This window comes from Aulonocara sp. 'chitande type north' Nkhata Bay, linkage group LG18 (assembly GCF_057382095.1).
Source record: "Aulonocara sp. 'chitande type north' Nkhata Bay isolate Kocher_YH1m ecotype deep benthic linkage group LG18, A_spYH_male_GT1.1, whole genome shotgun sequence".
Taxonomy (NCBI): Eukaryota; Metazoa; Chordata; class Actinopteri; order Cichliformes; family Cichlidae; genus Aulonocara; species Aulonocara sp. 'chitande type north' Nkhata Bay.
In genome coordinates, this window is record NC_141361.1 from 1,279,244 (window position 1) to 1,306,187 (window position 26,944).

General features: G+C 35.4%; 1 protein-coding gene across 1 annotated transcript in view; it reads left to right on the plus strand.

The window, feature by feature from the left end:
• The window catches only part of LOC147307557 (M1-specific T cell receptor alpha chain-like), a 156,298-nt gene extending 131,838 nt beyond the window's left edge, over positions 1-24,460 (plus strand). Inside the window, exons 5-8 of the mRNA XM_086271920.1 lie at positions 22,099-22,305; positions 22,680-22,721; positions 22,809-22,916; positions 24,138-24,460. Coding sequence (XP_086128046.1) covers positions 22,099-22,305; positions 22,680-22,721; positions 22,809-22,916; positions 24,138-24,139 — 359 coding nt within the window. The 3' untranslated portion in view covers positions 24,140-24,460. The remainder of the gene's footprint in view (positions 1-22,098; positions 22,306-22,679; positions 22,722-22,808; positions 22,917-24,137) is intronic.
• Positions 24,461-26,944: the final 2,484 nt, after the last annotated feature.

The following is a 26,944-nucleotide window of genomic DNA, read 5'->3' on the forward strand; positions in this document are numbered from 1 at the left end:
TTTATTTATGTATTTATATTTAAACACAGTGCATGCTGATGGACTGATTGATTAAAACCTAATTATACGTGAATCATGACCAGCATCACCAGTGTAATCATGTGAGGTCAAAGAACAGAGCAACATGTAAAAACATGTGAGAGGATCTCGATGATTTAATCGCGTCTGAATATGAATGTTTAGAGTTCACGTCTCAGTTCTGATCTTTAGCTCTGCTCAGTTTGTGTTATGGAGCTTCTTGTTGTGTGACTGGTGCAAGTCAGAATAAGATCTTCTTTGGGAGAGGAATCACACTGACTGTTGAATCCAGTGAGTAAAAGAAACATTTCACATAAATCATAAACTATATCACACCTTATTCTGACTGAACATAGTGTTCATGTTAAAGTTTTAAAGTCTCATCTGAGTTTCATCAAAAGTACAATAAATACAGTTTGTTTGACTCTTATCTTTGACCTGAATAAAGAATTTAGTGATATAAAAATAACTAATTTTAGTATCAGCTGTACATCATAAATCTAAGCTTGCAGATTTTTACAGTAGTTATTTTAATGAAAACATCAACGTGTTTGCGAAACATGAAAATCCTGGTTTAGCTGTTTGTGTTACTGAGCTTCATGCTGTGTGAATGTTGGTGGAACTAAGATGACATTTGGACGAGGAAGCAGATTATTGATTGAACCCAGTGAGTACTGTTATTGATTATAATCAGTGTTAAAATGACAACTGTAAATATAAAATAAATAAAATAACAACGTAATCACTGGAACACAAACAAAAGCTCAGTTCACTTTAAAATTCTATATACATGTGATATATTTGATGGAGAGATTTTATAATAACAAATCTGCAAATGCATTTGAATATTGAATAATCTGACACAGTTCATGTGACAAAAATGCAAATCACATCTTTCCTTTTATGGACTCACGTCAGCAAGTCAAACGTATAAGATATAATGAGCTCTTTGAAAAAACAAAACATTTCCAGTTATTTGGTGTCAGTGTTAGAAATGGACTCTTAAGGCTAACGACTGCTCTGTTACACACAACGCTTGTAACATGAAAACAACAACAACAATTGTAGATAAAAATAAAGATAAAAGATAAAAAATAAAAATCAGCAGCACCCAGCTAAAATATTTATGTAAGCTCGTATGACAATAAATTCAGTAAGAGATATTTTTGAGCTGAGTCAAAGTCAGTGGTGAGTTTGTGTTGTGGGTCGTTATGTTGTGTGACATCTAGCAGTGGATACAAACTTATCTTTGGAAGTGGAACCAGATTAACTGTTGAACCAAGTAAGTAACTTGACTCAGGTCCATGAAGGAAAATCAGGAAATATTAAGCTGAGAAACTGAAAATGTCAGTAAAGTAGAATATATGGTTTTGTCTTTGCTAAAAGTCAGGATAAGATCTTCTTTGGAAGCGGAACTAAAACTATCATTGAAACCATTTGAATTCTGATATTTATGAAAATCAGGGTTAATATATCTCTCACCAAACCAGAAATATATAACACTGTTGTCAAGCGGAAAACTTCAAAACATCAAATTTTCACAAATTAAGAGTTTTTGTTTGATCTACATGATGCTGTGGTGTAATAACAGCTCACAGAGCTAATAAAGGTTTAAGTTGATTAAGAAGTACTAATCTATTAATAACAGGGGGAAACTCAAATGAGCGTTCTTTAGAAATAATCTGAAATACAAAAGTGAATAAAGCTCAAATCTTAATATTAGAAATCTGATTTCCTTTATTTTACAAAGATATAAGTGGATCACAGTTGGTCACATGCAGAGTTTGTGTTATGGAGCTTCATGCTGTGTGAATACTGGCAATGCTAATAAGATCTTCTTTGGGAGTGGGACCAGATTAACCATTGAAACCAGTAAGTATTTATATGCAGTGGAACATGATTTTATTTATATTTATATTTAAACACAGTGCATGCTGATGAACTGATTCATTAAAACCTAATATATGTGAATCATGACCAGCATCACCAGTATAATCATTTTACTTTAATGCACATTATCATGTGAGGACAAATCACACAGCAAAATGTAAAAACATGTGAGGTGATGATTAAATCAAATCTGAATATGAATGTTTAGAATTAAGATCTCAGCAGCTCAGTCCATCCCTTTGCTCAGTTTGTGTTATGGAGCTTCTTGTTGTGTGACTGCTGCAAGTCCGTACAAGATCATCTTTGGGAGAGGAATCACACTGACTGTTGAATCTCGTGAGTACAAAAGTGTTTAATATAAATCATAAATCATACCTTACTTTTTTAGAGTTACATACTAAATCAGAAACACTAAAAATAGACTTTTAATGCTTCAGTAAATGTGAATAACATATTTAACACTGACTGAACATAAAAATCATCAGTATACCAGTAATACCAGTTAGGTAAATATATATGCAATAATGATGGCAGTATTTCTAATAAACAAATGTCTTAAATGAGACAAAATCGCTGTTGATCAATGAAGTTCACCAGTGCTCAGTTTGTGTTGCGGAGCTTCGTGCTGTGTGAATGCTGGAGCTGGAACTAAGATGATATTTGGGAAGGGGACCAGATTAATTGTTGAACCCAGTAAGTACACACCAAAATATTCTAAGTAATTAAATTTGTGATTTTATATGCACAAAACATCATGTTGTGTAATAAAAGACCAAAATCTGTAGACAGTGAAATTAAGTAATTAAGTAATTATATGCAGTGGAACATATTGTTTGTATTTATATTTAAATCGAATCATCTTTAAACACAGTGCATGCTGATGGACTGATTGATTAAAACCTAATTATACGTGAATCATGACCAGCATCACCAGTGTAATCATGTGAGGTCAAAGAACAGAGCAACATGTAAAAACATGTGAGAGGATCTCGATGATTTAATCGTGTCTGAATATGAATGTTTAGAGTTCTGATCAGTTCTGATCTTTAGCTCTGCTGAGTTTGTGTTATGGAGCTTCTTGTTGTGTGACTGCTACAAATCAGAATAAGATCTTCTTTGGGAGAGGAATCACACTGACTGTTGAATCCAGTGAGTAAAAGAAACATTTCATATAAATCATAAACTATATCACACCTTATTCTGACTGAACATAGGGTTCATGCTAAAGTTTTAAAGTCTCATCTGAGTTTTATCAAAAGTACAATAAAAACAATCGTTTGTTATCTTTATCACATTATCAACAAAGAATTCACTGATATGGAAATAAATGTTCTTCATGTCAGCTGTACACCAACAATCCAAATTTGCAGATTATTAATGTTTCTCACACGGTCGTTCTTTGCTTGTTTTGTTAAAGTAAACTATGCAGCTAATGAAACAAGAGCATCATGATCCATTAGCTGTTTGTGTTATGGAGCTTCATGCTGTGTGAATGTTGGTGCGACTAAGATGATATTTGGACGAGGAAGCAGATTATTGGTTGAACCCAGTGAGTACTGTTATTGATTATAAATACAAAATACTTTTAAAGCACAGCTTAACTGTATTTAACAAATCAACATGATTAATTTGGTAAATGTTGAGAAATAATTCGTAACATTTATATCAACATGCAAGAGCATAAATTCTGTAAGAGATATTCTTTATGATCTTCCTGAGCTGAGTCAAAGTCAGTGGTGAGTTTATGTTGTGTGACGAGTGGCAGTGGATACAAGCTTATCTTTGGAAGTGGAACCAGATTAACTGTTGAACCAAGTAAGTAACTTGACTCAGGTCCATGAAGGAAAATCAGGAAATATTAAGCTGAGAAACTGAAAATGTCAGTAAAGTAGAATATATGGTTTTGTGTTTGCTAAAAGTCAGGATAAGATCTTCTTTGGAAGCGGAACTAAAACTATCATTGAAACCATTTGAATTCTGATATTTATGAAAATCAGGGTTAATATATCTCTCACCAAACCAGAAATATATAACACTGTTGTCAAGCGGAAAACTTCAAAACATCAAATTTTCACAAATTAAGAGTTTTTGTTTGATCTACATGATGCTGTGGTGTAATAACAGCTCACAGAGCTAATAAAGGTTTAAGTTGATTAAGAAGTAGTAATCTATTAATAACAGGGGAAAACTCAAATGAGCGTTCTTTAGAAATAATCTGAAATACAAAAGTGAATAAAGCTCAAATCTTAATATTAGAAATTTGATTTCCTTTATTTTACAAAGATATAAGTGGATCACAGTTGGTCACATGCAGAGTTTGTGTTATGGAGCTTCATGCTGTGTGAATACTGGCAATGCTAATAAGATCTTCTTTGGCAGTGGGACCAGATTAACCATTGAAACCAGTAAGTAATTATATGCAGTGGAACATGATTTTATTTATATTTATATTTAAACACAGTGCATGCTGATGAACTGATTCATTAAAACCTAATATATGTGAATCATGACCAGCATCACCAGTATAATCCTTTTACTTTAATGCACATTATCATGTGAGGACAAATCACACAGCAAAGTGTAAAAACATGTGAGGTGATGATTAAATCAAATCTGAATATGAATGTTTAGAATTAAGATCTCAGCAGCTCAGTCCATCCCTTTGCTCAGTTTGTGTTATGGAGCTTCTTGTTGTGTGACTGGTACAAGTCCGTACAAGATCATCTTTGGGAGAGGAATCACACTGACTGTTGAATCTCGTGAGTACAAAAGTGTTTAATATAAATCATAAATCATACCTTACTTTTTTAGAGTTACATACTAAATCAGAAACACTAAAAATAGACTTTTAATGCTTCAGTAAATGTGAATAACATATTTAACACTGACTGAACATAAAAATCATCAGTATACCAGTAATACCAGTTAGGTAAATATATATGCAATAATGATGGCAGTATTTCTAATAAACAAATGTCTTAAATGAGACAAAATCGCTGTTGATAAATGAAGTTCACCAGTGCTCAGTTTGTGTTGCGGAGCTTCGTGCTGTGTGAATGCTGGAGCTGGAACTAAGATGATATTTGGGAAGGGGACCAGATTAATTGTTGAACCCAGTAAGTACACACCAAAATATTCTAAGTAATTAAATTTGTGATTTTATATGCACAAAACATCATGTTGTGTAATAAAAGACCAAAATCTGTAGACAGTGAAATTAAGTAATTAAGTAATTATATGCAGTGGAACATATTGTTTGTATTTATATTTAAATCGAATCATCTTTAAACACAGTGCATGCTGATGGACTGATTGATTAAAACCTAATTATACGTGAATCATGACCAGCATCACCAGTGTAATCATGTGAGGTCAAAGAACAGAGCAACATGTAAAAACATGTGAGAGGATCTCGATGATTTAATCGCGTCTGAATATGAATGTTTAGAGTTCACGTCTCAGTTCTGATCTTTAGCTCTGCTGAGTTTGTGTTATGGAGCTTCTTGTTGTGTGACTGCTACAAGTCAGAATAAGATCTTCTTTGGGAGAGGAATCACACTGACTGTTGAATCCAGTGAGTAAAAGAAACATTTCATATAAATCATAAACTATATCACACCTTATTCTGACTGAACATAGGGTTCATGCTAAAGCTTTAAAGTCTCATCTGAGTTTTATCAAAAGTACAATAAAAACAATCGTTTGTTATCTTTATCACATTATCAACAAAGAATTCACTGATATGGAAATAAATGTTCTTCATGTCAGCTGTACACCAACAATCCAAATTTGCAGATTATTAATGTTTCTCACACGGTCGTTCTTTGCTCGTTTTGTTAAAGTAAACTATGCAGCTAATGAAACAAGAGCATCATGATCCATTAGCTGTTTGTGTTATGGAGCTTCATGCTGTGTGAATGTTGGTGCGACTAAGATGATATTTGGACGAGGAAGCAGATTATTGGTTGAACCCAGTGAGTACTGTTATTGATTATAAATACAAAATACTTTTAAAGCACAGCTTAACTGTATTTAACAAATCAACATGATTAATTTGGTAAATGTTGAGAAATAATTCGTAACATTTATATCAACATGCAAGAGCATAAATTCTGTAAGAGATATTCTTTATGATCTTCCTGAGCTGAGTCAAAGTCAGTGGTGAGTTTGTGTTGTGGGTCGTTATGTTGTGTGACGAGTGGCAGTGGATACAAGCTTATCTTTGGAAGTGGAACCAGATTAACTGTTGAACCAAGTAAGTAACTTGACTCAGGTCCATGAAGGAAAATCAGGAAATATTAAGCTGAGAGACTAAATTTGTTTTGGAAATGGGAGCAAATTAGAACGCAGGCTTCCTGATTTTGTGTTTGTCTTCATGTTGTGTGACTGTTTGTGGTCCTGTAACGACACACTGTTTGGACAGAGGTCCAGGTGTAACAGTTTAAATCACATACACGTATATTAACAGAAGGTTGCTGAGTTTGTGTTGAAGGCCTTCGTGCTGTGTGAATGATGGCAGTCGAACAAAGCTAATGTTTAGAAGTGGAACCAGTTTAACCATTGAACCCAGTAAGTATTATGATGATGTGTTTTACTTAAAAACAAAAACCCAAGAACAGTAAGAATAAAATGAACAAATCTAGAAAAATCCAGTCAGAAATATTTAAAAAAGACCAAATTTAAGAATTAAAATATATTTGTTGCTTAAAAAACAAGATGAATAAGAATCATCAGCTGTAAAAAATGTGCTTTTAAAGTGCAGTTTAGCTCCGTTATTCAATGCTGAGTTTGTGTACTGGGGCTTCTCATTGTGTGAATGCTGCTAATAAGATCGTCTTTGGACGCGGAACCAGATTAACTATTAATCCAAGTAAGTCTTCGTATTTTATGTTATGCTAGATGTTGATGAGAAAAGGTTTAAATTAACTTCAGAAACACACTAATTGAAAATCTGTGATTATGAATATTAGAGGATTCAGTCTCAACATGTTTGTCAAATCAACAGCAAATGAACAAAAACGATAAAGAAAACATGAAACAGTTCAGTGCAGCGCTGACAGAATAGTCATAGAATAGTCTTTATGGTTACTGAAAGACTTTTTACTTTTAAAAACAACCCTAAAATCACACATCTGCATAATGTGTGTGTTTGAACAACCACAGCAGAAGAACTGACTGTTATAAAATAAAATAAAATTAAGATTAAGTGGAGATGAATTATGCTGGGACGTTAGAAACCTGCATCTCTAAAATAGAAGCAGAAACCTTTTAAAAAATAGACACTAATTAAGAATGAATGTATATCTGTTTCTTAGAAAAGAGCATCGAACAGTGTGATTATTAATTAAAAAGTTCTTTATCAAAATTCAGTTACCCAGTGTTTGTGTTAGTTTGTGTTAGTTTGTGTTAGTTTGTGTTAGTTTGTGTTAGTTTGTGTTAGTTTGTGTTATGGGGCTTCATGCTGTGTGAATGTTGCTAATAAGATCATCTTTGGACGGGGAACCAGATTAACCGTTAATCCAAGTAAGTGTTTAAATAAAGGTCATATAAGGCAACAGTAGCAGCAAATATTGTTGTTCACATTAATTTAATTAATGTGTGATGAACAGTGATGAAAATGAGGAACAGGATTATAAAACTGACAAATAAAAGAAACACAAACAGACAGAATAGACTGAATATGTCAATACTGATAAAATATGGCTGTTTGACGATGTAACTACTGCTATGTTGTCTTTGTCATTCAAAGACATTAACTAAGAATTCCTGTATTCAGTATGGAAAACAACACAGTACTGCATATCAGATTTACACCAAACATCAGAATTTCTATGTTAATACCTGTTCTGGTTAGTTTGGCGATGCTGGCTTGTGTCTTCGTGTTTTCCTGATAGTTTGTTTGAGATGATCACAGCTGAGGTTTGTGGCATGGAGCTGTGTGCTGTGTGACTGTTAGTGGTGGGAATAAGATCACCTTTGGAAGTGGAACCAGATTAATTGTTGAATCCTGTAAGTATTAAAAGCAATATAAGACATTAAATGTGTGAATTTAAATGGACAATGGCAGTGATGCTCTATTGCCTCATCCGAGTCTCATTAAACCATCATAGAGTGAAGAAATATTCAGTAATACTTTTAATTTCATCACATAAATACCTGTACGAAGGATGAATCAATGCCATGTTAATACTATGAAAATAACTTAGCAGATCATTTTTCTCATGAAATAGTTATTTAAAGAGAAAATTGTCAAATACGAAATTCATGTTTTCCAAAGTTCAGCACGACTCAGTGTCAGGTTGGTGTTATGGAGTTTCATGCTGTGTGACTTTTGGTGTGGCTAAGGTGACATTTGGAAGTGGAAGCAGATTAACCATTGAACCCAGTGAGTAATGATATTAATTATGATCAGTGTTGAAATGAGAACGAAATATTTTTAAACAGCTGGAAACCAAAGAAAAACACAGCTCAGAGTAAAACTTGCATATAAACAGCATATATAGTATTTAATGGGTCATTTTCTTAAGAAATTAATCATTTTAATAATTTTAATTTTAACTATTAATTAATATTTAATAATTAAACAAACATATGTTGCCAATGTTATCAATTTATTCTGAATGAAAACAAATCACTCAGTCATAAAGGAAATAATACAAAACATTTTTAGTGATTAACCATTGAACCCAGTCGGTGCTGAGTTTGTGTTGTGGGTCTTCCTGTTGTGTGAAGGATGCTGCTGTGTTTAAGCTTATATTTGGAACTGGAACCAAACTAACTGTGGAACCCAGTAAGTACAGAGCACACGGTTGTTTTCATATGAAAAACGTGCGTATGTGGAACTGATGCAGATCATTTATCATTTGAAAGCCAATGATATGCAGACAGTAGATCAAAGTGGCATAAAATAAGAATAAGTTAAGAAGAATGGTGTGTAGCCAGAAACCTGCAATCCTGCCAAACAGTGATTTAATCTTTCAACATGAATCATTGGAGACGTTTGTGTTATGAAGTTCTTCATTGTGTGACTGGAGGAGGTGGATATAAGATAATGTTTGGAAAAGGAACCAGATTAACCATTGAAACCAGTAAGTAATATAAGTAAAGTTGTTTTTTAACAAATCATCACTATGTTAGGATACAAACGAACAATGAAATAATAAAACAGACTCTGAGAAACGTCAGGCTGAAGTTCGACCTTTGCTGTTTCACACAAAACAACCAGAAAAAGTCAAATGTGATTTAATCTGAACTCCAGGTTCAGCTTTTGGCTCCTGGCTCTGGTTCACTGCTCACAGTACGAGCTGTGTGTGAAACCATGTTTGCTGTGGAGCTTCAGTCTGTTTGGTTTTCACTGATTCTCTAAATTTTGGAGCATAAAAGTTTAAAAAGACTTTTTTACAGTTCAGTTTTTCTGAAAATGCTTCCATAATAATTACACACAGGAACTTCATAATGAACTTTCTGCCTTAAATTACATTATTTTACAATATCAACAACTGTGTTATTTATTCAGATGAGTCAGATGAATTAATAATATGAGCGGCAGCACTGTTAGTTGTGTAGAGTTTGTGTAGAGGTGTTTCCTGTTGTGTGTATACTGGAAACAAGCTCATCTTTGGGTCGGGAACTAGGCTGAACGTTGAAGCCAGTAAGTCCAGTTTGAATTCAAAATGAACTAAAACGAAATATTCAAACATGTGATTATTCACGCAGCAGCTTCCTGTTTTCTAATAATAAGTCCGGAGGACGACACAAAATAGGAGCCATGTTTCTATCGCCCTGTTCTCTCATTTATTACTGCTTGTTTCACCTCTCATTGGATATTTCTAATTCAGACTTAAATATCTACTAACACAAATGCAAATTGAAATCCTGAAATGAAACCGTGTCAGAGTTATTGTTGAGGGGAGCTGCACTGTGTGACTGGAAACCAAAAAATACTTTTTGCTGAGGGAACTCGGCTTTCTGTTGATTTGTGTGAGTATGATTCACTGTAATCCTCTAGTTTCATTATCCAGGACCCGTCTGACTGTACGTCACACATTTATAACTGATTAATAATACATTTTAATTCAATATATATGTATATTTCTTCTAGATTTAAACATGCATGCTTTTATAGCTCCAGTTATTGTTGAGATGATTTGAACTGTGTGACTACTTCCTCAAACTGGAAAATCATGTTTGGAAAGGGAGTCGAGCTGACTGTGGAGAGCAGTGAGTATCAAACAAAGATCGACTCGTGTCAGCAAGTCACAAATGCAAGACGTAAAGAGCTCTTAGAAAAAAACCAAAACATTTCCAGTTATTTGGTCTCAATATTAATAATCAATTAAGGCTCAATAATCAATTGTTAACATAAAAAACACAACCAGCTTGTAATCACATCAATTATATGAGTTTTTATCTTTCTGAGAGGACTCAGAGTCGGTGCTGCGTTTGTGTTGTGGGTCTTCCTGTTGTGTGAAGGACGGTGGTGGAGTTAAGCTTATATTTGGAACTGGAACCAAACTAACTGTGGAACCCAGTAAGTACAGAGCACACTGTTGTTTTCATATGAAAAACGTGCGTATGTGGAACTGATTCAGTAAATGTCAGGCTTATGTACTACTTTTATTTTGAAAATCGTCAGTCTTTAGATACGTGTGGAAACAAAAGATCCTAAAAACGAGAATTTTAACTCTTTTAGTTCTACAGAAATAAACAGATTAAACATTGACATCAGTAAATACGAGCACAGCACGTTAATATTAGACCAGCCTGACAGAAACACTGAAGAAGTAAAACCATAACTAATAAACAGCAGTGCTGAGTTTGTGTTGAGGGTCGACATGTTGTGTGAAGGATGGTGGATTTAAGATAATGTTTGGAAAGGGAACCAGATTAACCATCGAAACCAGTAAGTTCTCTGATCCAGGTTTGTGCTGTGAAGCTTCATGTTGTGTGAATGCTGGATATAAGATGTTGTTTGGAGGAGGAACCAGATTAGTCGTTGAAACCTGTAAGTAATGATATGAATTCAAATCAACATTCAGGGGCTGAAAAATGGTACAAAGAAAGTCAGACCGCAATTCAGCTTTTCTGTGGAACCAAAGAAAAGTCCAGTTCGTTTATCAGTAACATCGTTACCATGGGGATTCTTTTAAAGAAGCACAGATAATGATTAACATGATGATTTAATGAGAGTTGATTGAAATATTTGAAAAATATATTTGTGCTTCAGGGGTCCATCTCAGCAGCGTTTCTGCACTGATGGTGTTTTAGCACTGGCGCTTTGAACTGTGTGAATGTTAATAGGATGATTTTTGGAGGAGGCACAAAGCTACATGTTGCTGCCAGTAAGTTGAATTCATTTTAATCTTAAGGTTACTTGGTATCATTAGTGTCCATATGATTAAATATATCACATATATAAATGTTTACAGTAGGAGGAAAGTCAGCTTTTGTGAAACTCCGTCACTGAAAAAGAAATCCTGAGGATTCAGACAAACAGAAACTTAATACAAACGATGTTTAAATGGTTTGAGCTCCAAACATGTTCGCTGCATGTGAATGAGAACGATGATGGATGTCTTTGTTCTGTGGGTCAAACACGTGAGTCTGACCGGCCAAACTCCATCAGCCACACATAATATACACGTTATTCAACACATATCACTTTAATATTTCAGTAGTTCATTTATTATTAAGTGAAATGAAATCTCCAGAGTTCTGATCTTTTTTAACAGTTAAGTCTTTTATTAGAAATGCAAAACCTTCAACTGCAGATTTGCAAAGATATAAAAAGATCCATCGTGAAATTCAAAGGTTTAACGTATATTTTCTATTTATTTATTATGTTATCTGGTGTGCTGGATGACAGCAGCTCTGTCACTGTGAGTTTGTGTTTCTTATTGTGTGGAAAACAGAAACAACAAGCTCGTCTTTGCAGCAGGGATCAGACTGAACACTGAAACCAGTAAGACCAGTACAATAAACCACGATCAGAATAAACTGAATATAATGACGATGCGCTTTACGCTGATAAAAATCAAATAATGAAACAACAATTTTTATAAATGTTAATCGCAGTGACTTTAACGTCCAATCCTAATGATTTAAACTGACTTTGATAACAAAATCAACGTTCTGTGAAGGACACAATGAAAGTTTTATATTTTATTTTTTATCATTTTTATTAACTGAATTTTCACTGGTAAATTTTAACAAGTAAAATTGTTCAGTCTGTCAGTAAAGTTTTAAAGTCTATATGTCGATATATGTTACACAGCCAACTGTGGCTCTGTTTGAGCCGTCTCTGCGTGGAGTTGTGCTGATATCTTTCACTGTGCGTCTCTGACTGGAAGCTACAAACTGGTCTTTGGCACAGGAACCAAACTAATCGTAGAAACGAGTGAGTATCTCTGCGCGCTAAACAGCTGCTGTGTCAAACATTTAGAATTAACGTGACAATCAGCTGCTGCAGTGTTTCATGTTAACAAACTGTTTGATCATTCAGTGAATAATTATTTGTGAGAGTCCAAATATCAACTAAATGTATCAGACATCAGGGGAAACACACACACGTGTCCTGACACATGAAACTGTGAGCTCGTAGTTGTTGTTGAGCGTCGGCGCACTGTGTGACTGGAAGTGGAAACAGAAAAATAGTTTTTGGCGAGGGAACTCGGCTGACTGTTGAAATGTGTGAGTATCATTTCTGTTATACATCAAGTGCATAAAATCAAATAATAAACCCTCCAACAGTGTTGCTCAGTCTGACTGTAAAGCAGTCACAGTCACTCTGAAAAGACAATCAGGTGGAAAAATCTCATCGTTCCTTCTTTGTACAGACAAACTTCATCATGTTCAACTGTTTTTATTTTGCATCTTTAGATTAAAATAATTAAAGCTCCTATAAAACCAATATTTTCCTCTAAAATATGGTTATTGAAAGAACAGTTCAAGTAAAAACTCAAATTTATAGTTGAGTAAATTCATTTTGCATTCCAACAGATAATCAGCAGCATGTCCTGTATAAGTGGACATCACAAGTCTTTCTTCACATTTACTTTTAGAAAAACCACGTATAGATTAGCTGTTGTTGTGTTGTCACACACATGTGAGCAGTGGCAGCCAGTTTGTGTTGAGCTCAGATCCACTGTGTGACTTCTGGATCAGGAAACTTCAAATTGATCTTTGGAGAAGGAACCAAAGTTTCTCTACAAAGCAGTGAGTGTCAGTTTGTACTTTGACACTGTGTGAAATATGAGATAATAACATGCTAAACGAGCTCCCTGTGAGTCAGCCCTTTGATACATTCAGCTGTTTTTAACCGTTGCGTCCACACAAAGATGTCGTTTCTGTTTGGGCTTTTCGGCAGAGCTCAAAGTGCTTTTATAGTAAATGACAGATTATAAAAGTGTTAGTTTGGATTAGAGCAGTGGTGCACGTACAGCCTGGAGCACATCCTCTCTGACTGCTGCTCACAAACCTAAAAACTGACATTTGGAAAAACACATTTATTATCTGAGCATTGGATACGTGATACTGGTGCACTTACACTGGTATCTCTTGTACTGGTGATGTTGTGCGTCCATGTTGAGCTTTTCCATATATGCAGCTCACAGATCACGACTTCAGTGTTCATCACTGTCGATCACTTATTTGTGTGAGAGGAGCGACTGTGTGACTGCGACTGGAGCAAGCTGGAGGTTATTCTTTGGGGCTGGTGTTAAATTAATCACTGAAGCCAGTGAGTATCCAAATAATTCAAATAATATATAAACAATATAGTTACTGTTTCCTGTAACATACTGTACATTTGTTAAAGTGATGAAACTGTGAAATCCTGAGAAGGAGAGCTCAGTGCAGGACTGAAACACTGCCCACAGCAGTTACAGCTGCTTGTTGATTTGTGAATAAAAACAGCTTTTTGATTTAATACGATACTTAACATGAAGTCCTTAATCAGAGCACTAATGACCATTACATCACCTTCAGCTATGACACCACAGTTAGAAAAGCAGAGCAGTTTAGATGTTTCAATCATTATCTGGAAGAACTGCAGCCAAACTCAAAACGGACCCGTGTTAAAGTTTTAATCATTTTCAAATACTGGAAATATTTTCAGATTCAGAAACATGCTGCACGTGTTCACTACCTGTTGCTCTTCCATGTGTCAGCTATGAGTTTATGTGGTAGCATTTCTCCAAGTGTGACTGGAGGCGTCAGACTCCTGTTTGGTTCTGGCATTAAACTGTGCGTCAGTTCCAGTAAGTGCAGTTTAAATTTTTGCTGTTCTGTTAGTTTGATTAAACAAATTTGCTAAATAGTTGTTTGAGAAGCAGCAATAAAACAACAATATATAAAATACACACATGACGTCCAGACAAAGTTTTCACTTGTCTGCCCATCGTTGCTGTGGGTAAACGTTCATGTTGCCTCCACTGTGTGAGCTGGAGGGACGACCAAAGTAACCATAGTAACCAGTGAGTAACTTTAGTAAATATTAAGTATAGGACTTAAAAATAATTTTCTTGTACTTTAGTTACCTAAGTAGTTACACGTGTTGCAACAACTAAACACCAAGTGAGTCCTTTATGTGGCGTTTTCGACAATGACTTTAAATCAACTGATTTTACTCATTTTGCAGTTCGATTAATCAAGACGTTCATGATTTATTTAAACACCTTTAAAGGTGAAGACGTTCACTCACGCTCACCTGCAGCTCTGGGTTTAAGTGCTGACAGCGGTCACAGTGTGACGTTCTCTGGATCATCCAAACTCAGCTTTGGTTCTGGCATTACACTGACAGTTAGCTCCAGTAAGTCCTTTTTCACATCCCAAACAATGTTACACTATTATTATTATTATTAGACACAAACACAGTTCTTGTAATGATTCAATTTTCAATTCAGTTTTATTTATACAGCATCAAATCACAACTACAGTCACCTCAGGGTGCTTCATACTGTAAGGCAGACCCCACAATCACACACAGAGAGAAACCCAGCAGGCGCATGGCTGTGATACTGTAACTGTTCACATCTGTACAAACACAGTTCAGCCTATGTATGTGTTTGCAGTTTAATGATATTCTTCATGTTATAATTAGTTATGTTGAGGTTTTTAGCTATAAAGATAAAAAACATAACACATAAATTACCACAAACCAATAATCTAGCAGTTCTTTACTGATTAGCGCACAGCTTCTTACAGACGACGACCTTCTCAGGTCGTTTTTGCTGAGCGCACACACACTGTGTGACTGGGACGGGGAGCTGGAAAATAGTTTTCGGGAACGGCATAAAAATGACGGTGATGGACAGTAAGTGGAATTATTACCAGCAGTTCGTTAAATCAAACCACAGTTAGTAATAAAAACCAGGTTAGTCCAAACATGGAAAATTATTCCTGCATTTTGGATTATTCCACATTTCATCAGCACTAATTTTAGTTTCTGTGTCAGAGCTTATCTCTTAGGTTTATGTCACTGTTAGTGTTACTGTGTGAATAACTATGGAAACAAGCTGGTCTTTGGTTCTGGTAGTAAACTCATAGTTCAGTCAGGTGAGTGTTTGTAAACATCTGAGTTTGTCTTTTACTTATTTGGACAGAAACTTTAAACTTTCAGTTCTGTAATTATCACTTATGTTATTCATCTTTACCTGACATACACGTCATCACACTCTGACCTGCATATAACTGTCACGTGTAGATTTTGGCTACTCTTATATTTTTATATATATTAATATTTCATTTTAAGCCAAATGAGATTTGGTAAAAAAAATAAAATAAAAAGTAAAATATTGTTAGCCAAAGATGTTTTATGAATAAGTTGATATGTTGTTTGTGGGCATGTGCACTCAGGAAATGCATTTAACTGAAGTCAGTTTGTGTGATTGTGTTTTTTGTTGTGTGACTGGCTACGGAAACTCCAGAGTCGTCTTTGGTTTGGGCACAAAAGTTAGAACTGAATCAAGTAAGTTGTTTTTATTTAGGGAACAGAAATGATACAGCGGACGTTTCTCAGCTAACTATCCCCATTTATACCAGCAGTCCACAGATATCTGTGAAGTAAAAGTAGACACAAAGTCTGTTTCTAGAACATCTGCATGTTGTTACTCTTCACTGTCTCACAGATAAAAAACGTACTAAAAGTAACAAAGTGTTCAAAACGCCAAAGTTGTCCCATCATCAGTGATTTGATTCTGACTCCAGTTAATGCTGAGATCAGCTCTACAGTGCGACTGCCTCAGGAGCAAACTGGAAACTTCTCTTTGGAAAAGGAACTAAGCTGACTGTAAACAGCAGTGAGTCGGATTCAAATATTCCAGATATATAATACAGTTTATTGATGACAGCGTTGGAGTTTGATTCAGTTGGAAAAGAATGATTTATAAAAGTCACGTGTAGTTTTAACGTGCCACACGTCAGAACATTTAAACAGCTGTTAACAGAATCAGTTTAACTCTGAGATTTAAAAACAAAAACATTTTAATAAAAAACAGTTTTTTTATTAATTGACTCCAAAACACATTGAGTCAAGTGTGTAAACCAGTCTGTTAGTTTGGAGAAAGAAGACTTAAAATAAATCCTAATTTCTTTCGCTGTTCTCCTGCTGAGCCATCAAAACAACTAAAATGAAATCATGTAAAAATAAAAGGAATAACTTTACGTTTGGCCTCATCATGGTCAGATGGTGTTCTCACAGGAGAATAAATATCACATAATATAATTCAAAAACATGATGAACTAAATCACTATGACTGACATCAGAAACATGTCTCTGTGGTTATTCTTCACCGGGCCCCTACATGTATCACACTTCATGGTGCTGTTTCAGTCTCTGAGTGTGTGACTGACTCTGGGCTTTAGAAACTCACCTGTGGTGAAGGCTTCAGTAAGTCCATCTGTTTAACCAAAGGAGTTGAGTATGGAGACTGTACCTTTGGTAACCTTGGTAATTACAGTTACATTGTGTCTGCCACGTCTACCTTATGGTAACAATATGTGTTTTTTATTTCCAGTCGCTTTAAATCCTTTATAAACACAGGAACAAAAGTCCAGCCTTAAACTGGTTTCATGTATTTCGCCCCTCGCTGAGTCCTCACTGGTTTTTGCTGAGTCTGTTCTCAGTGTGTGAATGACGGCGTTAAGCTCCTGTTCAGCACTGGAACAACTCTGCATGTAGAAACCAGTAAGTCTGAACTGTAGATGGGGCTGAAGGTAGTTTTACTACATTAATATTCAGTCTTAAGTAAAAGTGAGGTCAGCTGTTATTGTAACATCAGCTGGTGAATTATTGTCATCAGATGTGATTTACTTTGTTGGGGTTTTGTTTTCTTAAACCAAACTCACAGTTGATGCCTGTAAGCTCGTTTTATTCATAATCCAAAGATCGTTTCTAGAAGTTATCAGTCACAACATTACAGCGGAGCAATCATTCAGATTAACTCTACAACATTACACACAAAAACATGCTTTAAACTCCAACCATTGAAAAAAGTCATAATTCAGCAGTAAATGTAAAGTGCCTGCAGTTACTTAAAAGAAACATTACAATAGTTTCATGTGTTCAAGAAAGTTGTTGGACAAAATTTCATAATTTCATGACTGAATGCATGAAACTTGAGTTTATATGTAAGAAACACTTCACTGAGTTATCAGCAGTTATTGTCACAAACAAACCGTTTACACCAAATGCAGTTTTGTAGTTCAGGTTTTTGGTTTGCAGCAGCGTGCAGTGTGACTGACTCTGGAGGCAGAAAACTCCACTTTGGAGGTGGAACCAGGCTGGTTATTCAAACTCGTGAGCCATTTATCATTTATTAATCATGACTCAGAACTAAATGGTCCTTTCTGTCTTTGAAACCGTTTTTCTTTTGTCCTGACGTCTTCTTGAACATCATTACACTTTAATACGTCTGTTACAGAGCCACAGTTTGTCAGCACAACACGGAGTAATTGTATTTATTGTATTCTTAAGAGATTTTACAAGTTAATATTTCAACAACCCAAAATAATCTTGAAACGATCAGCTTCATCTGCAAACCAAAGTTGATGAATAAGATTATGATCACTGAGTTTCAGTCTTTTAGGTTAAATTTGAGGTAAATACACGACTGATCCTACGTGCTTAGCTGTTAATATCATTACTCTTATAATTATATATGTTATTAGTTACTGTGAAGATGTCAGCTGATTACTGAGTTTAAGTTAAGAAGTGTTTCACTGTGTGAACGATGGGACGGGAAAACTCGTGTTTGGAGACGGAACCGAGCTGAAAATAGAGAAAAGTAGGTTTATGAAACAAACAAACATCACTGAACACTTCTCATTTTACATTTGGAATATGATTTTTTTTTCTAAAGTCACAGAAAATACTAATCTCTATTTTTTCTCAGAAAACATTTTTAGTAAATAATAATTTTTAAATAAGATCATTTATCTAAAAACATGCAAAGAGAAAAATGACACTGAACACAAACGTCCTGTAAGGTGTAGATAAGTTATTGATCAGTCTTCTCATCAGCTGATGAAAAACTACAGTTTGGATCTGGAATGAAACTCATCCTCTCTGACAGTGAGTGAGTCGTGTTTACTGCAAGAGAAGAAGGAAAACGAGGCGTTATTAGAAGTTATTAGTTATTAATTTGATTTTAATTTGATAGTTATTGTTCATTCTAAGAGTCCAAACACTGTATATCTATATAATCATTTAGGTTACAAAGTGCAGCTTTAAGGGTGCGAGGTACGAGTGAGTGAACTAATGTCCTGAAATAATGCTTTTCATTCACATGACAGCTTAATGTTTGGTTTTAAGGTTTAAGCAGGCCAGAGACACTGGTTCTGACTACTTCTGCACTTAAATGTCCTCGATCCATAAACAGCAGGTGACACTTTGACCTGTTCAGTTTCTGTGATGAAGTAAGTCAGTGTGTGAATGATGGGACACGAAAGCTGATCTTTGGACGAGGAACTGAGCTGAAAATACATCAGAGTAAGAGTTTCCCTTCATTAAAACTGCACATCAACGTTCGATGTTTAGTAAATCTCACATTGTTAGAATTATAAATAATCACGACTTCACCAATCTCACATGTTTGACAGAAGATAAGTTATCAGCATCTGCAACTTTAAAAATGTAAATATTATCATTCTTTTAATGTTAGATTTAAATGACATGAGCAAAAACATCTTATAATTTTCTAAAGATAATTCTGTTATCACATTTAGTGACACACACACACACACACACACACACACACACACACACACACACACACACACACACACACACACACACACACAAATCTGTGAATGTAATGAAAAATAAGTCTTTGAAAACAAATATAACTCAGATGAACAGAGTCAACCTGCTGGGATTTTCTTACATGGTCGAGACTTTTAATGTTATTTATTATTTCATGTTTTTTATTACACAAATACATTTAACCTCAGTTAAGCTTCGATCAGCTTCACCTTATTCACAGTTTCATTTGGCTGATTTTTCCTTCTTTCTTTTAAACACTGGATACTTTACCTGAAACCTCAAAGGATCTTTTACCCAATTAGATTAATTAAATATATAATTAACAAAAGCAAATTGTAGAGATTATGGGGAAAAGGGAAAAAGTAAACACATGATCAGTGACTCAGTTAATATCAGTTTGTTGTCTGTTGGGCTCCACTGCTGCTGCATGTGAATCGCAGGTTTTTGTTGCTGGATCGTTCATAGTGTGAAGAGTAATAATTGGAAACTGATTTTTGGTTCAGGAAGTCGTCTGAGAGTTCAAACAAGTGAGTGAAAAAGTGTTATTCAGAAAAAAGCTTCTACAGCAACAAAATAAAGTAGTGATGTGGAGAAAAAGAGGAAACGTCAGCTCTGACTCCCAAACAGTCCAGACTGAGTCTTTTTAACTTGAATGGATTTGATGGGACCTGAGTGATTTTAGTGAGCGATGATGGAAGAACAGGAGCAGCAGTCTTTGTTTGGACAGATGATGTCACTTAAATCAAACAAACTCTTCCAGGTCAGCAAAACACAAACTGTAAACCAAACTATTGTTTCTGAATTTCTGATTTAGGTTGTAATGATGGAAAACATTTTATATAACACAGAAAAATGTGTTTATTTATTTAGCAAAAGAACCAGAAGCTGAGTGAAACACGGAGTGTTTGAGTTTTTGAATGCCACTGATTCACTGTGTGAACAGTAATAACAACAAGCTGGTTTTTGCTTCTGGGGTCAGAGTTACTGTACTGTCACGTAAGTGCGTTTACGTATAATCTGTCTGCAGTGTTTAGGGTGGGCGTATCAGTGCGGTTGTTAAATGTAAATTAGTTTCCATCAGTAAATTATTTTTCTGTTCACACATGTTCAGCATTTTTGAACATCCTAAAATATTAGAACTCAGTAAACAAACGTAAATCCTGATTCATCACGAAAGAGTAAGTTTCAAACATGAACATTTGTTATCGTTGCATGTCCCAAACATGCTCTGTTGGTGACGTCTTGTTTAAAGGAAGCAAGTAAAATATCCAGCTCGAGCTCCGTGTAGGATCTGAAATTAAACGTACTGTTATTATAATTGGTGAGACGTTTAAGCGCACGTTAGTTTATACTTTAACTTAATGATGTGACTCTGATGGTTACAGAAGCAACATACTAGATCCAAACACTCTTTAAATCAAATGTTTTCACACCCATCAAATGACAGTGTTGATGTTGAACTTATTTCTTTTATATTTTTGGTGAAATGATAACAAGTACCTTTTTCCTCTGTCACATTTCAAAAGTCTTACACTAAATTAAACACAGTGATCTTATAATCATGATTCATATTTAAAGAATAAATAAACTGTATGTGGTGAAGAGCAGTAATTGTCCAACACCACAACAATGTGTGAAGCGATCTGAAGCCTCTAAACTCATATTTGGTGATGGAACCAAATTTTTGGTCAAACAAAGTGAGTCAGCGAGATGATTTTAAACATTGTCTCAGTTGTTTTTCCTGACGTGCACCTCAGAGGCAAACACAATCTCTGAATCATTAACTTTATGTTAGGTTGCTTTTTATTACCAGAATTGTATCCTGTTAGCAATTAACAAAAACTCAAACATGCTTGTAATGTTACTGATATATTACACTAAAGTAAAACAATATGACAGACATTTACTAAACTAGTATTATTTACATATACATGGTTAAGAGCTGCACTGGTTTTTGTAACTGGTTTAGCTGCAGTGTGAATAACAATAATTACAAAGTCATATTTGGATCAGGAATCACACTAATTTCATCCTCAAGTAAGTGGATCGTCTGATTAACCTGAAGTATAACTGAAATTATTAAATGTTTTTCATTTTCCTGAATTCAGAAGTGAGTTAAATATATGATCTCAATAGGAAATACTTTGCACTTAATGTAATATAAAGTAATATCTGACCATCACTGTATGAAATATTTTTGAAACTAAATGAACTTTTGTATAAATACATAGCAAGCAGGCGCTCATAACTAAAAAGCTCCAATTTAATAATTTAATTGAGTACAGTATTTGTGAACAGATTTATATTTATTTGATACTAAATACTACAACACAGACAAATAACTTGTTTTTATGAAGCTACTGCACCAAACACCATGAATGCACTTTAAACAAGTTACTTTAAAACGAAAGACTGATTCACGTAGCATGTTTTATAACGCTGGTAAAAAATATATATTTAACTTAAAATATTAGATAAATAATTTCAACATATATATGTCCACTCGTGTGAGTCACAACAGCTGCTTCCTGAAGTTGTAATTGTGTTGTGATGAAGTAGTAAATTCCTGCTGTGGACCAAATGAAGACAAATCCACATGAGAAACTTCCAGTGGAAAGGCCATTAAGTGAAAGTGTTCTCGTGTTAATAACATGGAAAACTGTACAAATACCATCAGCAGAGTTTTACTAAGTTTAGAAACCGTGTTTTACACAGTGCAGCATCATTCTGATTATCCTTTTGATGAGTTTGATCTTGGCAGCTCAGATGTTTTTGACCATGTCTGAATCACAGTGTGTCTGTGAGTGAACTCGTCTCTTTGGATTAAACCTCGTTTCTTTGGTCAACAAGTGATCAGAGGTTTTGAGACGAATGCAGATAATTCCACGTTATTCCAGTTTGTTCATGAGTTGTTCGTTTGTGTTTTTCAGGGACAGAGTACAAGCCATCCTATTTCAAACTGGGAGAAGGCGACAATGCGGCGTGCCTGGCAACTGGGTTCAGCAGACACAATGCAACATCACGTCATTTGAATTATAGCTCGGAATTCAATGAGACAAAAGCTGTGGCAATATCACCAAACTTGGATCTGTACAACCAGGTGATTTTTCCAGGCGGAAATGCAGAGAAATGTGAATGTAAGTATCAAGAAATTCATACAAATTCTTTTCATCATATAATTAATGACATAATTGGGAAAAAAAAACAAAACATTGATACTTCAGAAAAGTGTCATCAATCAAAAGCTTGATATTCACATTTGGATTTAAGTAGCAGATTGTTTTGATATGTAATTCCCCAATCCACTGAATCTACTTTTCCATAAGAACATTTTATGTATCGTGTGTACATAACACATTAATCTTAACAGAAACCTACATATATGTATTTTACTGTCAGACTACATTTTGTTGTTTCTGCTATAAGTGTGAAATTTGAAATTCCTGCTCAAAAGGCAGATTTACTTTGAAATGAAGCTAATTACCACTTTTATCTGTTTGATTTTCTTCAGCTCCAGGTGATCCCAGCCCATGTGTTGATGTTTTGGAGCCAGGTATGTATTAGATCTGATTAAACAGGTGGATTGAAAGAAGCTGTTTGTGTTTGTTGGCTGACATTTTTCTGATTGTGCTGTTTGCAGATCCAAAGGTGAACCTCATGTCTCTGACCATCCTGGCTCTCAGAGTGATCTTCATCAAGACCATCATCTTTAACATCATAATGACTCTGCGGCTGTGGATTAGTCAGTGTGAGTACAAAACAAATGTAACGTGTTTGTATTTGTGGCCTGGTGACTGCGGAGATGTTCGACTGTTATCTCCATCACACACAGACAGACAAACATGTTTTCTGAGCTTTATTGAACCTTTTTGTTCATTTTCCAATGAGAAGAAAACGTTTTAGTACACAGACCACTGACAGTTAATATGCAGCCTGCATTTGGGAAACTTATACCTGCATTTGCCAATTTTCCACATTTGAGGACTGCAGAATAACCCAGGATCAGTCAAGCTGTGATATAAACTGAGAGCATGTTAGAAATGGAAATCTGCTTTATGTCCATTGGGAGTTGGAATATCAAAGCTCTGGATCAGAGTTCATAGTCCACATCCTGTCACGTTGAGGCAATAAAATCATTTTGGTAACGGTTTGGACTTCTTAAACAAAAATAATAATAATTTCCAATATTTAAACATGAAAATTTGATGAAATATTTTTAACTGACCAAAAAAAATCCTAAAAAATGATAAATACGGTCCATGGAAATGTGTTGCCTCAGTGGAAATGATACAAGACGACACACGAAGATCCAGTTTATACATCGACCTCGAGATAGAAAACAAGTTGTTTTTTCCCTGATCGTCTAATCCAGGGATGTGGATAAAACCAAGGTGAATGTCAAACTTCCTAAACTCTGTCTCATGAACGTTGGGTGATCTTATAAAATCTTTTGTTTTGCCTTTGAGATTATCAGAGTTAAAAATTCCCTGTGGGAAGCAGCAGAGGATATTACAGAGTCCTCACCTGTGACTCGCGTGGTTCAGTAACAGTGCATGGGTTTCTCTTTGATACTCTTTAGAGCTCTGTCTGTATGAAAAGCTGCTCTTTTATTTCTTCTACATGCAACAGAAACTGTTACATTTGAAAATGATTCTGTTGGTGTTGGTTTGGTCAACAAAGTCCTGAAAACTCTCTCACAGGACCAGGTTAAAGAAAGGAGAGCTACCTGACGTCTTAATCAACAGTTACATTTTATTTTAAAACAGCAGGAATATTTTTGGTCAGTTTTCATATTTAGATAGTACTTAAATGTGTCATTTTTCTTGTATCTCCTGGATAGAAAAGAAACTGTGACAATAACAAACGTCAGGTTTCAAACCACCAGCATGTGACGTTTGTTTTTACTGTTTGTATTAAAGCAGCTTCAGTTCACATGAGTCAAATTTCTTTTTTATGTTTTGTCTTTCAGAAACTTCACAGAAATCCCAAGAGGACAACTTTCTGTGTGACTGGATGAAACTTGAAGTTCACTGAGCTTCAGCGTGTATATCATGTATAAATATCATATTACCTGTTTATCATACATCTGTTAATAACTCTATAGAAGTTATCCTTTAATACATTGTTGATTGATCCAAAAAGTTTGATTTTATGTTATCTTTACATATTGTCACTGATGTTTTTTATGAATGAATTAAACTCTGTCTCGCTTGATGATGTAAATGTCACAGTTATGTTTAACAGATTGTCCTTTCAATCATTTCTTTGTGTGATGTGGTAATAAAAGCTAAAAACAACACAGCGAGATTGTTTTTATTCTGAATTAATTGCATTTATATAGCATGATTCTATTTTTACTGACCACAGCACGTCAGACTGTAGGTCACATGTTTAACCATAATTTTAGAGAAGACTTTCCAAAGAACCTACCGAACTGAACAAAAGTCTGGAGCTCTCCCTCATTTCCTCATTACTTCTGATTTCTAAAGTGACCCTGAGCAATATTTCTCAGCTCTCTGAAGGTCTTTCAACGTTTTCTTTGGACGTTTGCTGCCTTTTCACTCAGTCAGTCTAGTTCTTGCCCCCGAAAGTTTCAGAGGAATAAGCTTTTTGTTTGGTTGGTTGTTTAGTTGCTTACGTCACTTCACAGTGACCTGTTAAACATTTAGGCAGAAAATAGACACAGAGCCTGAGAGCTGCATCAGAAGCGTCATCAGATGTAATCTTAGTGGAAGGGTGACTGTCAAAGCCTCTCTTAATGAAGATAAATGGGATATAAAAGGCTGGGATGTGTCAAATTACATAGGAACAGCTCTAAATCAGTGTCAACAGGTCTGATGGAGTGAAAAATTTAAATCTTTATCACTATGTAAGAAGCGTTCTTGAGAGAGGTACAACAGTAATACAACAATCTGTCAGGTTTAGGCCGTGTCATGGTGTCGGGCTGCGAGTAGTTTTGAGGACCTTGTCAAACTTGATGAAGTTATGAACAGTACTGTCAGATTTTGATCAAGCAAGTCAATTATTGACAAACTATAAGTGTCCAGCAGAATCAGGGGAGGAAGACTGGACAAAGACTCACTATAGAAGAGAGCCAGAGATGAATAATATCATTCAGGGTCACCTGGTCCAGCCCTAACTATATGCTTTAGCAAAAAGGAAAGTTTGAAGCCTAATCTTGAAAGCAGAGATAGTGTCTGTCTCCTGAATCCAAACTGGAAGCTGGTTCCACAGAAGAGGGGCCTGAAAACTGAAGGCTCTGCCTCCCATTCTACTTTTAAATACTCTAGGAACAACAAGTAGGCCTGCAGAGCGAGAGCGAAGCGCTCTAATAGGGTGATATGGTACTACAAGGTCATTAAGATAAGATGGGGCCTGATTATTTAAGACCTTGTATGTGAGGAGCAGGATTTTGAATTCAATTCTGGACTTAACAGGAAGCCAATGAAGGGAAGCCAAAACAGGAGAAATATGCTCTCTTTCTAGTCCCTGTCAGGACTCTTGCTGCAGCATTTTGGATCAGCTGAAGGCTTTTCAGGGAGTTTTTAGGACATCCTGATAATAATGAATTACAGTCGTCCAGCCTGGAAGTAATAAATGCATGAACTAGTTTTTCAGCGTCACTCTGAGACAGGATATTTCTAACTTTAGAGATGTTGCACAAATGGAAGAAAGCAGTCTTACATATTTGTTTAATATGTGCGTTGAAGGACATGTCCTGGTCAAAAATGACTCCAAGGTTCCTCACAGCGTTACTGGAGGCCAAGGTAATGCCATCCAGAGTAAGAATCTGATTAGATACCATATTTCTAAGATTTTCAGGGCCGAGTACAATAACCTCAGTTTTATCTGAATTAAGAAGCAGAAAGTTAGCGGCCATCCAGGTCTTTATGTCTTTAAGACATTCCTGCAGTTTAACTCATTGGTGTGTGTTATCTGGCTTCATGGACAGATAGAGCTGGGTGTCATCTGCATAGCAGTGAAAATGTATGCTATGTCTTCTAATGATGCTGCCTAAGGGAAGCATGTATAATGTAAACAGAATTGGTCCTAGCACTGAACCCTGTGGAACTCCATAATTAACCTCAGTGTGTGAAGAGGACTCTCCATTTACATGCACAAACTGGAGTCTATTAGATAGATATGATACAAACCACTGCAGTGCAGTACCTGTAATACCTACAGCATGTTCTAATCGCTCTAATAGGATATTATGGTCGACAGTATCGAATGCTGCACTGAGGTCTAGCAGGACAAGCACAGAGATGAGTCCACTGTCAGAGGCCATAAGAAGATCATTTGTAACCTTCACTAAAGCTGTTTCTGTGCTGTGCTGAGCTCTGAAACCTGACTGAAACTCTTCAAATAAACCATTCCTCTGCAGATGATCTGTTAGCTGTTTGACAACTACTCTTTCAAGGATGTTTGATATGAAGGAAGGTTGGAGATTGGCCTATAATTAGCTAAGACTGCTGGGTCTAGAGATGCTTTTTGAGTAAAGGTTTAACTACAGCTAGCTTGAAGGCCTGTGGTACATAGCCGATTATTAGAGATAGGTTGATCATATTTAAGATCGAAGAATTAATTAATGGCAGGACTTCTTTGAGCAGTTTTGTAGGAATGGGGTCTAAAAGACACGTTGATGGTTTGGAGGAAGTAATTATTGAAGTTAACTCAGAAAGATCAATTAGAGAAAAAGAGTCTAACTTAACATCAATGGTACTAAGAGTAGCTGTAGATAATATTACATCTGTGGGATGATTATTGGTAATTTTT